Source organism: Osmerus eperlanus, chromosome 1 (genome assembly GCF_963692335.1).
Source record: "Osmerus eperlanus chromosome 1, fOsmEpe2.1, whole genome shotgun sequence".
Classification (NCBI taxonomy): Eukaryota; Metazoa; Chordata; class Actinopteri; order Osmeriformes; family Osmeridae; genus Osmerus; species Osmerus eperlanus.
Window position 1 is genome coordinate 14,420,388 of NC_085018.1, and position 16,034 is coordinate 14,436,421.

Here is a 16,034-nt window from a genome sequence, read left to right on the forward strand (position 1 = left end):
AGTCGATGAACGTCGGACACGAAACCACAGCTGGAAGTACGAAGGCGTCGGTAGTGTTGATGCGCTCACGCGGTCTGCATGCCTCCCATTTACCTGCAGCTGAGCGCACAAGTGACTCGGAGAGAGAGAGAGAGAGAGAGAGAGAGAGAGAGAGAGAGAGAGAGAGAGAGAGAGAGAGAGAGAGAGAGAGAGAGAGCGTGCGCGCGCGCGCGCGAGAGAGAGAGAGAGAGAGAGAGAGAGAGAGAGAGAGAGAGAGAGAGAGCGTGCGCGCGCGAGAGAGAGAGAGAGAGAGAGAGAGAGAGAGAGAGAGAGAGAGAGAGAGAGAGAGAGAGAGAGAGAGAGAGAGAGAGAGAGGGAGAGAGAGAGAGAGATAGAGAGAGAGAGAGAGAGAGAGAGAGAGAGAGAGAGAGAGAGAGAGAGAGAGAGAGAGAGAGAGAGAGAGAGAGAGAGAGAGAGCGAGCGAGCGAGAGAGAGAGAGAGAGAGATGTTTACTTTACTTTACTTTATCAGTAAGCCATTTAAGATGGCTTACTGATGAAGTGTCAATGAAGTGTTTTCCTTTTTCAAAATTGTAGGCTACATCAAATGGACATTTGAATTTCCAATTTCCAGAAGTCCTACGTTTCTATACTCACCGTTAACGTCCAATGAAAGCCACAGGTGCAAACCAAAGCTTCATTTGTGATTCGTACTGCGTTTCGCTTTATGCAGCCCAGATCAGCTTATTATAGCTCTGAAGGAGTTCAGCCCCTCTCGCTTTGATCATATGTTGAATGCCTGTATACATTACATTTATTCAGTTGCTGCAGAGTACTTTTTTTAAATAACAAACCAATTATGCAGCCAACAGAAGAGATCCCTGCACACAATGCTTCACAGCAGTCTCAGTTTCAAGTATGGCGTATGTGGGCCAGGGCCGGGGTGGTTTTTGTTTTATGTTTTTGTTGTTGACATTTGTCACGTTAGTCCATCTTCTCTTAAAGTAGGCTACACACGTTCTGCATTCTGACACCTCAGCCTCTGCATGGGTTGTACCATGTGAGGGAGTTCTCCCCGAGTTGGTTGGGTCCATAGCCCGTCTTTTCCAAAAAGTTTTCTCAGATCGGCTACCGATAGCTGGGACGGGCGGCGCTACTGTAACGATACGCGTCAGGGAGGATGGATGGGAGCAGGGCCGGAGTGATGGCATCACTAGACAAGGTTTTACCAATTGAAAACGTCTGTTTATTTTACATAAAGCTCAAAAAACTATTTTGCGCTCAAAAAACTATTTTGCGCTCAAATAATGGCCAAAAATGTTCGCTCGCGCACAGTGCGCTCTCGCATTAAGTGTAGAAGTCCCTATTTTGCATCACATCAAACCCATAAGTCCTAGGTTGGGGCAAAGCTTCGAATGTTTACAACGTCTGGCTCCGTGCCTGTAACACTCGGATCGTTAATAAGCAGTCTCAAAAATTGTATCAATATAAAAAATTATACGATCCCTTTCTGTAATCATGATAACCCCCAGAAAGGTTCACTGCACCCCCAGTCAAAGTAGGCTGCATCCGGCCCTGTTTGGTATACAAAAAAAAGGGCCGGTCTTGGGCCTGAAACTCCCGGGCTGAAAAGTGGCCCCACTCCGGCCCTGATGTGGGCTATGAGTTGTGAAAGAAGGAACCCCACTATGCAGCGCTACCCACATGGAGACTTTGATGATTTTACTGTTAATTGATCTAATTTGCTTGCAGGTTGCCTGTAGTTATACATTGTTTTAGTATACCTCAAACACCTGTGATTTGCTTAATGCCAAATCATGTAGGTAGGATTCGGAAAATAATAAGTAACTTTCTGGTATAAAAAGGAATGTTATTCCTTTCAGCTTCAAAGGTTTTACATGTGGTATTTAAGTCCTGTAAATTGCCAAAGTAAATTCCTTGTCATGCCAAAGTAAATTCCTTGTCTTGCCAAAGTAAATTCCTTGTCTGTGCAAACTTTCATGGCGATTAAAACCCCTTTCTGATTCTGATTCTGAAGAGTATTGTACACAGAGTCCTTAAGAGTTTTTAAGATAATTGTAACAGCTTCATTGTGAGTGTAAAACCAAAAAGCTGTTTTGAGTTATTATTTTCTGAATTACTCAATTCCCTAACAGACAAGACCAGACTTGTCTGAGACATGAAATGAACCGGTGTTATCCATTCTAAGTAGTATGGGAATTCCATCTGGACTCTGGTGATTATTTTGCTGTGAAATGCACATATTACTCATTCAAAAAAAAATATATGGTTTGGGTTTCGTCATTTTACTTTTCTCTTTACATAGATGTGTAGTACTTTATAATATTCATTGTTCCCTAGCAGATGGCATAAGATCCTATAATACCCATTAATACCTTCTACTGGACTCATCAGTTGCTATGAGACTGTATGTAATGGAGATTCGATTTTATTGAAAAAAGCACAACTCCCATCAAATGATTTACATTTGATATTCATTCAGCAGATGCATTGATCCAAAGCGATGTGTACATTCACATGCAGTTGAATGTGAATGTACTGTAGGTCATGACTCGGAAATCTGAATTCTTACAGTTTTACAGTGGTCTGCACCATGAAACATTCTGTGCTGACAGTGTCTTAGCCTCACACACATTTCCCATGTTCCAATTTTGTCTTAGCATCACACATCTGATTCCCATCTGCCAGTCACAACACGTAACTGAGACCAGTAAAGGTGACCATAGTTTCCCCATTCGGGTGGTGTGTTTCTCCTCTTGCATTCCACACCATCCCCATCTCCTCCTCTGTGCTCCAACTCCTGTTTCTGCAATCCTGACAGTCAGCCACACTGATGAAGGGTCACTATAGTCCACTCATCTCCACACTCCCTGGTTTCCTTCACCCCTTGTCACCCATCAGATATTTACTATTATTTCCCAGCAATAATGGAGTGATAGTGATAGGGGGAGAGGAAGGGAGCGATGTAAAAAAGGTTTGGAAAGCTTCCACAGTCACCTGCCTGGAAGCTTACTGCCTGGAAGCTTATTCCATTCATTCAATTTCAGTTGTTCAGTCACTTATGTTGTTCCTTTCAGTAAAACACCTAAATGTACAATAGTCAGTTGTTGGTCTTTGAACATGGGAATTGTATGTACTGCAGGGCTTGACCAACAGAGGGCAGAGTGTGTCTAGTTAGAGTCAGTTCCGACTGTCCCCACTGAGGAGAGAAGCTGTGTGACAGAGCTGCAAGACATGGTGACGCGTGTGATACCTGTACAACACTGCTCAGTGTGGTGTCCAACCCATAGCACTGTCATCATGGGTAAACAGAGTCATGGCTAACATGAACCCCCTTTCTCATGAACACACAGCGCTTTATCGGAATACCTGCTTTCTCCATCTACCACAGATGGCGTATCAGCAGCATTTCTATTCTCAAGCATAATTACATCTTCAGTTGCCATGACCCAATCCTCTCAGATCGTTTTCACCCTCAGCACGATAGGCTGTTTGGGTGAACTGTTGGGACTAGCAGCGGCACACTCTCCGCTGTGGGGAAGGTACATTTGGAGCAGAGATGGAGAATGATCCATGTTTGCAGGCCTGCTGGTACAGTGCAGCCCTGCAGGCGTGGAAATCCACCGTGAATGTTGGTGTCTGTGAACGTCGAATTGCAAAATCTTGCATGATTCTATCTTGTGTCTCAATGTGGCCAGTTAGGGTTTGCCAAAGCCCCCAAAAAAGGACATTTAGATCACCACCACATTCCTAACTCTATCGATGCCAAAACACAGTGTTTCTGGATGTTTGCCGTGCAGGTCGTCGTGGCTGTCGTCCTGTAACAGTTGTTTTTTCTACTTCTGCCTTTGTGCTCTGAAACACATTGTATTCATCTGTAACAGACTGCTCCATCGCGTTTGACTTTATGACTTTTTATAGAATTTTGTGAGGCCGAAAGCATATTTCAAAAGAAAGATAAAGACCTGTACGTCTGTTTAGCCTAGTTGTTGTAGATCTGACTAGATAACTCTAGAGTGCTTCCAAGAATCTGAGGCAGAGACATCTGTGACAGCAGCATAGTCTGTCAGAGCAGCATGTACCCTGCCCCCACCAGCATGTACCCTGCCCCCACCAGCATGTACCCTGCCCCCACCAGCATGTACTCTGCCCCCACCAGCATGTACCCTGCCCCCACCAGCATGTACCCTGCCCCCACCAGCATGTACCCTGCCCCCACCAGCATGTACCCTGCCCCCACCAGCATGTACTCTGCCCCCACCAGCATGTACCCTGCCCCCACCAGCATGTACCCTGCCCCCACCAGCATGTACTCTGCCCCCACCAGCATGTACCCTGCCCCCACCAGCATGTACTCTGCCCCCACCAGCATGTACCCTGCCCCCACCAGCATGTACTCTGCCCCCACCAGCATGTACCCTGCCCCCACCAGCATGTACCCTGCCCCCACCAGCATGTACTCTGCCCCCACCAGCATGTACCCTGCCCCCACCAGCATGTACCCTGCCCCCACCAGCATGTACTCTGCCCCCACCAGCATGTACCCTGCCCCCACCAGCATGTACTCTGCCCCCACCAGCATGTACCCTGCCCCCACCAGCATGTACTCTGCCCCCACCAGCATGTACTCTGCCCCCACCAGCATGTACCCTGCCCCCACCAGCATGTACTCTGCCCCCACCAGCATGTACACGGCATGGTAACATGGCATGCTAACATGGCATGCTAACATGGCATGCTAACATGGCATGCTAACATGGCATGCTAACATGGCATGCTAACATGGCATGCTAACATGGCATGCTAACATGGCATGCTAACATGGCATGCTAACATGGCATGCTAACATGGCATGCAAACATGGGTAAATCCTACTGCAGACGACGGGGTTGACAGAATTTCATCCAAGCTTCGCCCCCTCATTCCTTGGCTTGAAGCAATGGCTGCTATTGCAGACATAAGGGCTTGTTATCCTTTCTCATGTCTACCAGGCATGTAGATGTGGTAGCACGCTTGTGGTGTGGTAACACGCTTCTACACCAAGACACATGATCACATGAGAAGCCCTTCATTCTATGCATGCCTTGTATTCACTCCTGCAGTATACATGTTTATCGTTTTCTTTTTTTAAATCCATTTTTAAAACCTGTTTAAAACGTTATGGTGATTTTTTAATTACTCAATTGAAATATCATATTTGCTCTCACAATAACATAATTGTCCTTATCTTAATTAGTTGTGTCATCATCTCTCTATCTTCATTAGTGCCATTAAGCCATTATTTCTAACTAGCACTTCTAAAGAACAACATCTTTCTGGACACAACAGTAGTATTTGGGTTCAACCATTCAACCTTTCCCATAACGATGTGACCATGAATACCTTTGAAGGATGCCACTCGCATGTCACCTACACATATAATAAAACATACTTTACTACTAATCAACATCAAAGAGAATCCATTGCTGAGAGAAAATTGGAAAGAGACAAGGAGAAAGAGATAAGGGAGTGTGACAGAGAAAGAGAGAGGCTTGACCAAGTTCCCTTTATTGGCAGTCCTGTGGCATAAGCCTATTTGACATAGATGATTTGCTGTCTTTACAGCCTCAACATGAGAATATATGGTGAGGACAGCAAGACCATTGAGCTAGATAAGGAAACGTTGTCTGCGTAAAAGTTGTGACATTTGGATGAGTCGATGTACATCATGCGTTGATGCGGGAGGGAGCCGCGTCTGTGTGTGCGTCACAGCCCCTGCACTGACGATGAGGAGAGTTTAAAAGAGGAAATGTCTTTTCTGACAGCAGGGTGGCTCCAAAAGGTATCCTGTCATTATATCGTGTCAGCTGGAACCTGACAAATTCAACACAAGGAGAGATGTCAAACTTTTCTGGAAAAGTCTCAGTTTGTCACCCCTGAACATCATCATGGCCTTATGCTCATATTGGCCATAAACACAGTGTGTCACTCCCATATTATCAACACGCGCATGTGCATGCACGCACACATGCACGCACACGTCAGACGAGCATGCACACGGCATGAAAAACTCACACAGACACACACAGACATGTTATTATAACAGTCACATGTAGACTCATGCGGTACATGCATGTAGCATTCCCCGTCCTATGTGGGTTCCATGGAGTTCATCAGATTCGTGATCACGGTGCCACTGTGTGATTGATGACTTTGCAATCCATCTTTGTTGCTCCTCTGTTTGAGCTGATCAGTTACTTTGAAGTAGCGGAATAGACCTTTAAGGATTGAGAAGGGTCTTCTAAGATAAACAAGTAATCAATATCAAGTGTTAACCTGCATGCCAACACGTGCTCTCTTTGACACACAGTCAGTGACACTGTAAGCCCAATAAAATCAGCCTTTATGATAATAGGCCTGACAATTTTAGTCTGGACTGGACTGGGAATGGGGGATAGTGTGAAATGATTCATATAAAAGCCATTAATCTCAGTAAAACACACACATATGGGTTAATTCATTACCAACACCAAATCTCCAGACACTCCGGCAGGTAAGGGTACACTTCCCACCCACCCAGGTGTGTAAAGAGATTCAGTCTGGCTGGTCAATGGTTGTAGGGTTAGTCACAGTGGACCAGCCTAGTCTGTCTTCTGTAATTTCCTGGTGAGTGACACCGTGACTCATAACGTGTCTCGGGAAACTTTACTGCCAGAGAGCTTGCACTTTTGACTTATTATTATCATTTCATGGCAATTCTAAGCGGTTGTAAATTGGTTGTTGATTACATTTTCGTCAACCCTGAGCACGTATTCATTGAAATAGATATGTTTCAAAGGCTAAGTGAATCCTCACACTTATTGAATCAACCAGACCTCTGATAAACAAGCCTAGTTATCTGTTATTAGTAACGTGTTTGTTTCAGACCAAAGTGCAACAGAACCACACTGGCATTGTTGTTCGGGAACAACTCTTCATGAATGATATTCTTCCATGAAGAGTCGGTAAAAGTGGTTCCTGCCAGCTCCAGCGTGTTCCTCCGAAGATGATTATTGACTTGAGTCATGAGTCTTGGATGAATAGATGTCATTAGTCTTGCTTATATGGACAAAGCGGGCTAGACTTGTACACCTGTCAAGAACTGTGTGTCAGCCCACTCTGTGAACATGCAATACATGCCCATCTGAACACTCACCATTACAATGATGTCACCATCAAAGTTATGCAAGGTTTCAACTGTGGGCCTTGGGAATGAGGCAGAATGGTCCCAAGGCTCCGGCACAGCGGATCTTTTCCCAGTGCCTTCCAATATACACAACCCTCCAGAGGCCTGTCACAGACCATGACTGGTGTTACTTGAACGCTTGAATTCACTTCGGGATCAATAGAGTGAATGGAATTGAAAATGTATGACTAGGAAGCTGTGGCAGCTGTACGTGCTACAAATGGTAAATAACCTGAAAACTTGAACTGAGATGGAGACTGGATGGAGACACAAACTTTGACGTTGACACACTTTCCAACAGCCCCCCCCCCAACCACATGACCAAGTGTGGTTTCATGTAATCCTGTTTGAGAACTTGCTGTATGTGGATGCTGTATGTCCACATACAGAGTTTGCTGTATGTGGATGTTGTCTACGTTCAAACAATGTCTGGAAACAGGCCTGTCAGTCTGATGCAAAGGTCACACAGTTTAACAACACTCTTTGAGAGCAGTAAAACAAAGGAGTGATTTAAAGCGACTGAAGGAGCCACTCCCAGCTTACTACAGAACTATCAACTGATTTTTTATACCGAAAAACAATGGGAGCTTTATAGTAGGAATGACCATTTAAGAGGTGTGTGAACAGGAGCTGGGCTGGGCTTAGTTTGTTTTCCGCAGAGCATAAATTAAATGTATGTCTGGATGGATCATGTTGGAATATTGCAGTGATGAAACAAGCCACACATGTTGCCAAGCCCCCTGTTGGCAGCAAGGTGCACTGCAGAGATATTCAGGACATTGATGACTAATAACCACACTGATAACCTTTATACATATATAAGTCTAAAGTCTAAAATAAGTAAGTCTAAAATATATGTATTTATATATTTGATACCTACCTGTATCAAGGGTTACTGTACATAGAGGTCACTGTGTCAACCATCCCTTTATGACCCCCCCCACACACACACACAAACACACACGCACCCTCACGCCTGCAGATACACCAATTAGTGCAAATCCCTGTGTTAATAGTCATGAAATACTGTTGTAAATCCACGGATGGATGTCAAAGTCCAAAATGACTCCACAGGATGTAGCCTAATTGGAGCTCATTGACAGAGGACTAATACTATGACTGAATGCATTAGAGGAGTCTAGTGTTTCAATATACAGACAACGTTCCAGTATTGGGGAAGGGTGTTTGTGGACATACTTGCCGAAAAGTGTTGGGTAACTGTCCCCAGCCTGTAGTCTGCACCTTCACATCACCCAATGTCTTACTCTTCCAATGTTTCTCCCATTTATTTTCTCTCTGAGAGTTTTGAGAGTTTTTCCTTGAGGTTTTAAGTTTGCTATCTGTACTGATCTGTAGGCTTTTGTGAAGCCCTCTGTGACATTGCTTGTATGAAAGGAGACACAACTCAAATCTGATTCGATTTGGATTTCATTTGAGAGAGCTTGACCTAGAAAAGTCCTGACCTTGGTTTCACACTTAACAATCCCTTCCGTGGAGAAGTTATACAGCATTCTCTTGGGCAACTAAGCGGGTCTCCGGCCCACATTGTCTGGCTGTGTGTAAGACCTCACAAATGTGTGACGGCACCGCGGTTACAAGTTAACCAAACGTAAGCCCACTGGAGCAGGAGGAGGGGCACTCATGGATCTATAAAAAAAAAAACAAGACAGTAGATGAGGTCAGAGTGGAGTTATGAATTCCTCTTTATGGCGCCGTAAACCAGCACCTTCTCTACTGATTAACCGTGAGAAAAAAACTCCCGGTGGCCTCGTAGCCAATCACGGGGCAGCGGGTTGTGGGGCGAACAGTTCAAAAAGTCTGAGGGAGCCGGAGGGAGAGCAGTCACGACTCGAGCACCTGTCCAACGCAGCTCCAGCTACAGAACCAACAGGAAGACAATCCCTCCCAAAACTCAACAAGATGAAGGCCGCTCTCCTGCTCCTGGCCCTGTGCCTGACCTCCCTCTCTGAGGCGGTTGTGGTTAAAGTAAGTAACACCTCTCTCAGCTGTTGCGGTTAGCGTTAGTAAAACCTTGCTCACCTGGGTTTTACTTGCAGCCTCTTTATGGAGGTCTGACATAATAAGTCTTGTAGGGACTTGGAATGGGCGTCAGGGAATATGCTGGGTGAAGCCAATGTACTACTGTACAGTAGCTTTGTGTGACTGGTTCTGAATAGAAGCAAACAGAAATGTGCATCTGGTGTCAACCAGGTCACATACTGATTATCTTACATTCTGAGGCACATATCCATCGTGGTACCGTATTGTCCACGAAATGACAGCTATCTCAGCTCTCATCAGTTAAAAAGGAATGACTGGTAATGTAGGCTTTCAGGTTTGAATGATGTGTCTTGTCTGTCTCCCCCTCTATTTCTCTTTATCTCCTCTGCAGGAGGGAGATTTTGTGTTCTCTCTGGAGTCGGTGAAGAAGCTTCAGGATCTGGCTGAGAGCAGCAGGCTGTCCGACAGAGAGAACCCTCGCCTGTTGAGCACCAGCCTGGCAGCTGTCTGTACCAACCCAGACCTGCCAATGGAATTCCTGCCTCTGTGTATGCAGCGAGGAGCATCTGATTCTCTCTTCAGACTAGGTTAGCTGCTCAGACACTAACAAGACAAAGCAATCATCAAATGCTCACTGATCTCGGATGCCCGCTTACTGATTAGAATTAGGTTAATTGAGTTTCGTGGCAAATGGCTGCTTTAAAGAACGGCATTGCCGACCACGAATTGGTCACCGTGGTAACCTTTCTAACGTCTTCTTGGTTTCTTGTCTCGTCTCCAGCCTTCATGCCCATGGATGTGTGCGAGATCTGCGCTTTTGCTGCCTGCACAGGGTGCTGATGGAGATGGCCGTCGTCGTGGGAACCCTCCCGGGACCCCGCTAGCAGGCATCTTTTTGGGTTTCTGGTTTACCTCCAAGGTCGTTCCAGGTTTTGTTGATTCGTTATTTTCTCTGGTTGTTTCGGTTGGTTGAAGGCAACATAATGGAATTCCTTGTTTCTTGAATATTCCTATCCTATGTCATTTGTGTTTCCTTGAAACTGAAAGACCAGCTAAAAGTGCAGGAAAACAAATACATTTGGGGCACACTCAGTTTTGTAGACAACTGTTACTTTGGAAAGCATAGCACTCACACTTTCTTGACTTTTCCTGCCTGTTACAGACTTTGCTTTATGTACTTATTTAATACAGACATGCTCTTTTTTCATTATTTGAAAGCAGGAGTGTTCAACTCTTGTTAATGAATGACTTATGTTTAATAAAAACCTCTTGATTAAAACATTGTGTGCGACTATGTATGCCTTATACATTACATTGGACATTTCATTCAATAATCCAGGATGAGAAGCATTAACATATCAACTACAATAGTGCACAGTAGAGTGCAGCAAAATCAATATCATATCGTAAGTGTAACATCAACAATTTTGTGGGTGCACTCTCTTTCCAGCGGTAGCCTGGAACAGGATCTAACAGTAGCTTTAGTGTTAGCCCACCTTTTTCCTCTAAGTGAATATGTTGTTAAAGCCATATCAGGAAGAACAAAACTGAGCAATTAGACTAAGGCCAGCTTTTATTGTCTATTATTCATTTCAATGAGTGTATATTCAGACATGAATGTTATAAAAAGACCAGTAGCTTATAGATTTGGTCATCAGTCTTGAAATGGACTGCAAAAAAATGTTATAAGGGAAAATTCAAATGTACATGTTTTCATTGGGAAGTTTAGATGTGTTCATGGTAACATTGCAGAACCACAACCTTGTTGACTTAGTTCAAACCACCTACGTCTGTTTTCTTATCTGTATTCTGTATTTATAGCTGTACCTTTGGGGAAGCTAGAGAGTTAAGGAAAAAAGCTGATGTTGAGTCGAGTTATGATGTCAATTCTACTCCGGGTCACAGTGGCCTGAAGGTAATGTGTTAGTACTTCTCAAGACAAGAGGAGGGTTAATGGGTCGGTAGTTAATCATCAGAGTAGCACACTGTTGTGATGGGTTCAGGAAAGGTTTTTTACGTATAATAACAATCCTCAACATTCTTCACGGCCTCTTACTGGTTTCTTCAATTATATTTCTCTAATGAGTTTTTCTGGGAGTATTTCCTTGTCTTCCTTGAGGGTTTAAGTTTGTTGAGGGTATGTGAAGCCCTCTGTGACATTGCTTGTAAAAAGGGCAATACAAATACATTTGATTTGATTTGATTTACTTCTGCTTCTTAAATTATTAATCCAAAATTAGCATTGTTTTATACATTAACGCTAGTATATAGGCTATAGATGTGCCAAGAAGCTTTCTTCCACATTCATTGCCCAAAACAGTATAGTAAGGCTCTTTCGAATCAGAATCAGAATCAAGTTTAATTGCCAAATAAGTGTACACAAACAAGGAATTTACTGTGGTAGCACGTGCATACAAAATGTGCGTACAGTCCTTGTAAAAAACTATATAAAAATAGCCTTGTTGATGAGGCCAGTTGTGGATGGGGAGAAACTGTTCTGGGGGGGTAGGACGTTTTGGACCTGATGGACCGCAGCCTCCTGCCAGAGGGGAGTAGCAGGGTCTATGAGGTGGTGCAAGTCCTCGAGGGAAGGCAGATTGCAGCCCATCACCTTCTCAGCAGCGTGGATGATCTGCTGCAGTCTGCTCCTGTCCTTGCCAGTGGCAGCAGGGTACTACTTCCCCTTCTACCCCACAGTTCAATGTCATCATTTCCAGGTACCAGACTTGCGGTTTACCAGTTTTTTTCGGGTGGTTGACCTGGTAAGGGTGGCCTTGGCGTTAATGTGGACTCTCCATGGCCCAGTGTGCGCAGGCTGAGTACATTTCCCTCAGTGGAGCAGTTCCTTCAATCATTTATCCACATTTAATCTTAAATTCACCCAACTGGCACGTCACAGAAGAACGGACACCTCTCCCCAAACATGACATGGCGCCTCATCCATCTGCTGTCATCCAATGAGCATAACCCTAGCCGTGAGGGGGGGGGGGGGTGTGGGGGGGGTGTCCAGGCCTACCAACGTGGGGTGGTGTCTGGTGAGAGAAAGTTATTTTGTGTTCTTAGCAGCCCAGCAAGTACAAGTAGCGTCTACTCGCGGCATGCTAATGCGGCTAAAGTGGCATTCGTGAATGGTAGGAATATGAGGAATCAGACCCTGAAGGTGGCATGTGAGAAAGGAAATGACACAGGTGACACAGTGACACCTGTTACGTTACCAGAAAAGTCACATTTACAGTGTGAGAAATAACATGCCGACGTGGCAGTGTGCAAATCTGCTGAAATCTCAGATTTTCGATCCAAGGACCAATCAACGACAAGCCCTGTGACCGCACCTAGATGATGCGCGAATGAATGTGACCGTCAGTAGAACTCACAGGTGACTTTAACACCCAGACAATGTCGGCTTTAGCAAATATCACAGCTGTTTCGACAGGGAGCAATCCATCAGGCCGACGTAATATGGAAACCGTGAAACACGTCCACGTCCTCTGAACCATGTCCTCTTATCAGTGGAGACAGACAAGTGTGGGATAGAGACAGCCTTATATTTACAGGATGTGGGTGAGGCAGTAGGGACGTCAGACTGTGTCAACAGGAGTACCACGCAAATGACCAAAAAAGAGGATCCATTAATGTCATTAATGAGTTACCCTTTGGCCATTTGTTATCTTATGGAGACATTGGTACCAAGGGTCCAGCCAAGCCCCTATAGACTTTCCGTGTTAATGAGTTACTGACTCATTGCGGCGTGGCTTTATAAGGGCTTGATGTGTGATAGACACACATCAGAGAGTCTGATCTGTTTCCTGAGGTCCACTTCTACTACAGAGCAGTTCTACTGTTACTGAAGAGCTGAAAAACTACGACTTGTACTTCAACTCCTACAGACCAGTTCTACTACAGAGCAGTAGCGCTACTACAGGAGAGCTGTGCTACTGCAGCAACAGAACTGCATTACTACTGAGACTTTCACCACAGACCTACCACAGACCTGTCCTGCAACAACCTGAGACTCAGAGACTTCGCAAGCAGCCTGAGAATGAGGTCATTAAGGGTTTTCATGCTGTTGACGTCTTGTATCCTGTGGGGAAGTCTGGGTGTGGAGGTCAGGGTGAGTGGACGAAAACTCATTTTAAGAGTAATGAACCATTTCAAAACGTTATTTCAAACGTTATTTCATTTCTGTCAGGTAGTACATTGTGAGACAAATACAAACTCTATATGTGTATTTTGTGTATGGGTGTGTATGTGTGTGTATGGGTGTGTTTGCGTGTGAGTGTGTATAACTGCACCATATGTCAGATGTCATGAAAACGTGGGCTACCATCTGGCTCAGAAAAGCGAAAACAATAATTGTGTGTGTGTGTGTGTGTGTGCGTGTGTGGGTGTGTGTGTGCGTGTGTGTGTGTGTGTGTGTGTGTGTGTGCGTGTGTGTGTGTGTGTGCGTGTGTGTGCGTGTGCGTTGGCAGGATGGAGACAGAAGCTACCCTCTGGAGGCAGTGAAGGTGCTGAAGGAGCTGATGGATGCAGACTGGATCCTGAACCCCAACCTGGCTGAGACCAGCGCCTCGTCCCTCTGTGCCGACCCCGCCCTGCCTCAGTCCTTCCTGCCAGTGTGCCAGGGCAGAGGAGCAGCCCTGACCTTCTACCGGCTTGGTGAGTCAGATCCCAGAGATCGCAACTCCACCCAAAACACTGGTTGCGCCTTGCGCGACGGGCCATTTTTGAAACAGTTTCCCACAAACGAGAAACGATTTATGGAAGAAGAATACGTGAACTGATCATTTAGCCTTCTAATATCCACCTTCAAGATAGCAACGCCCATTGCCAGAATATTTCCTGTACTCTATACACGTTGTCAAGGGGAGCGATTAATCTTTATCAGCTGCAGTGCCTCCCCAAACCCCCTCCAGCGAAGCTCTGCTGCAGTATGTCGGAGCCAGATGGCTTGTGGCTCGAGAGCTTGTGACTGGTTTGTGACTCGTTTCAGATGTAACAGCATGTTGCTGAGCTGTGAGCCCACATCCCCACCTCCAGGCTAATCCCCCACCCCTCTCACACCTGCAGGATTCAGGGTCTGAAAGGCTGCATAGCAGCACAGGCAGGGCTGGAGGGTAGGGGGACGTGTGGCAGATGCTGCCCCTTCACAACAGTCCCGTAGGTTGCATACTGCATTTTGGATAGGAGGTTGGTCGAGTGTTTACACAGTATCTTACAGGCTAACGTTTGGCTGCTGTTGCTCTGCGGTCTGTACACATCCCAGACAGGCCTTGCTACTGGGTGTGTGTGTGTGTGTACTGCTCTGAGGTGTTATGTCAGGCAGGAGACCATTGAGAGCAGAGTAAATAGTGTTTAGGCAATAAAATGAGTGAAACAAAGAGCGCTTGTGTATGACTCTATCGCTGTGCATACTCCTTAATATTGTGTAAACCTTGTTTTGTATTGTTTGTAAACCTTGTAAGGCTTCAGGACATCCTCCCTTTGTCAATATTTGCCTGGAGTTTGACATTCAACATGTTTAATGTCAGAGGGACACTGGAAGCTTACAATGCTGTGTGTATTTGTCTGTGTGTGTGTGTGAGTGTGTGTGTGTGTGTGTGTGTGTGTGTGTGTGTGTGTGTGTGTGTGTGTGTGTGTGTGTGTGTGTGTGTCTCCAGCAATGCTCATCACACCGCTTGATCCTTGTGAAATCTGTGCCAACCCATCCTGCTTCGGATGTGTGTTCGAGTGACAGGGTGACCGGAACTCTGTTACAAACATCACCATGGAGAATCTACAAGGTGCCCATCTTCCACTGTTATATTTACAACAACAACAAAACGTTTCCCTCACTCGCCTTTCTTTTCACCCAGCCACTATTCTCTTTCCTCACCCTCCTCTTCCCTCACCCACTCATCTTCCTTTACCCAGCCCTCCTACCAGCTTCCACACCCGTCAACCTCTCGCCCTCGTGTTCTTGTCGTTCATCATGAACTATATGGAACTGGAGTAATTTTTAAGGTTGTTGTATTGTTCTGTTTGACATTTTATACTAATTTATTATCTGAAAATGTTTCCTCATGGTTTATTATTTTGCACTTTGTGGAACTGAAAATAAAGATATGTTTGACTTTAATGAGTTTAAGTATTGTCCTGTTCCCTTTCATTTGCATTCTCATTTATCCTTTTATGTGAAAATAAAGCATACCGAATGTGAATTGGTCATGTTAATTTTGCTGTCCTCTCTACTACCAACAGAGGGCAGACTTCACCACACAACCTCTTGTGCCAACCGTGGTAGGACGATAGATAGGTTGGTAGGAAGGTGGAAAAAATGATAAATCTCAAGAACTAGTTTGAATCTTAGTTCCACTATCCCTTTTCAAAACGCGATATCTTACTTGACCATTTTGTTGTGAACACAACTGTGAGAAACGTCAACAGTGTGACTTCGTAAAAGTAAAAAGAGAACTGTTTTTCAATCCAACATGTAGAGATCTGTCGGAGAAACACTGATGACAAATTATAGTAACAACACGTAAATTACAACCCATCAAGAATCAGCATGCCATGTCCTACCATACCTCACACAAGAATGCCAAGCCGGTAAGGGATAATAAATAGTTGGACAGCTGACACCATGTTGAAATGAACCCTGTTATGCCAAGAACGCTTCCAGGCATGAGAGGAGGGACGCAGAGAAAAAGAACCTCCACCTCCATCTTCTCACGCAGGGCTGTGTTGGTTCTGTAGCATCAACATCCTTCACAGACGCTGTTTGACACTGAATAAGGGGAAACTGGAATCCAATCGGGTTTCGCTTTGACCCGCGCTTGTGTTGACCTTGGCAA

The 16,034-nt window shown here is 45.1% G+C and overlaps 1 protein-coding gene across 1 annotated transcript; it reads left to right on the forward strand.

Moving 5' to 3' along the window:
* The first annotated feature begins 9,052 nt into the window (after positions 1-9,052).
* si:ch211-220m17.5 (guanylin family protein) lies at positions 9,053-15,319 on the forward strand. Its single transcript, XM_062456413.1, has 6 exons — positions 9,053-9,189; positions 9,596-9,791; positions 9,986-10,037; positions 13,183-13,315; positions 13,674-13,860; positions 14,862-15,319. The coding sequence occupies exons 1-6, from the start codon at positions 9,124-9,126 to the stop codon at positions 14,933-14,935; spliced, it is 708 nt and encodes a 235-aa protein (XP_062312397.1). The 5' UTR covers positions 9,053-9,123; the 3' UTR covers positions 14,936-15,319.
* Positions 15,320-16,034: the final 715 nt, after the last annotated feature.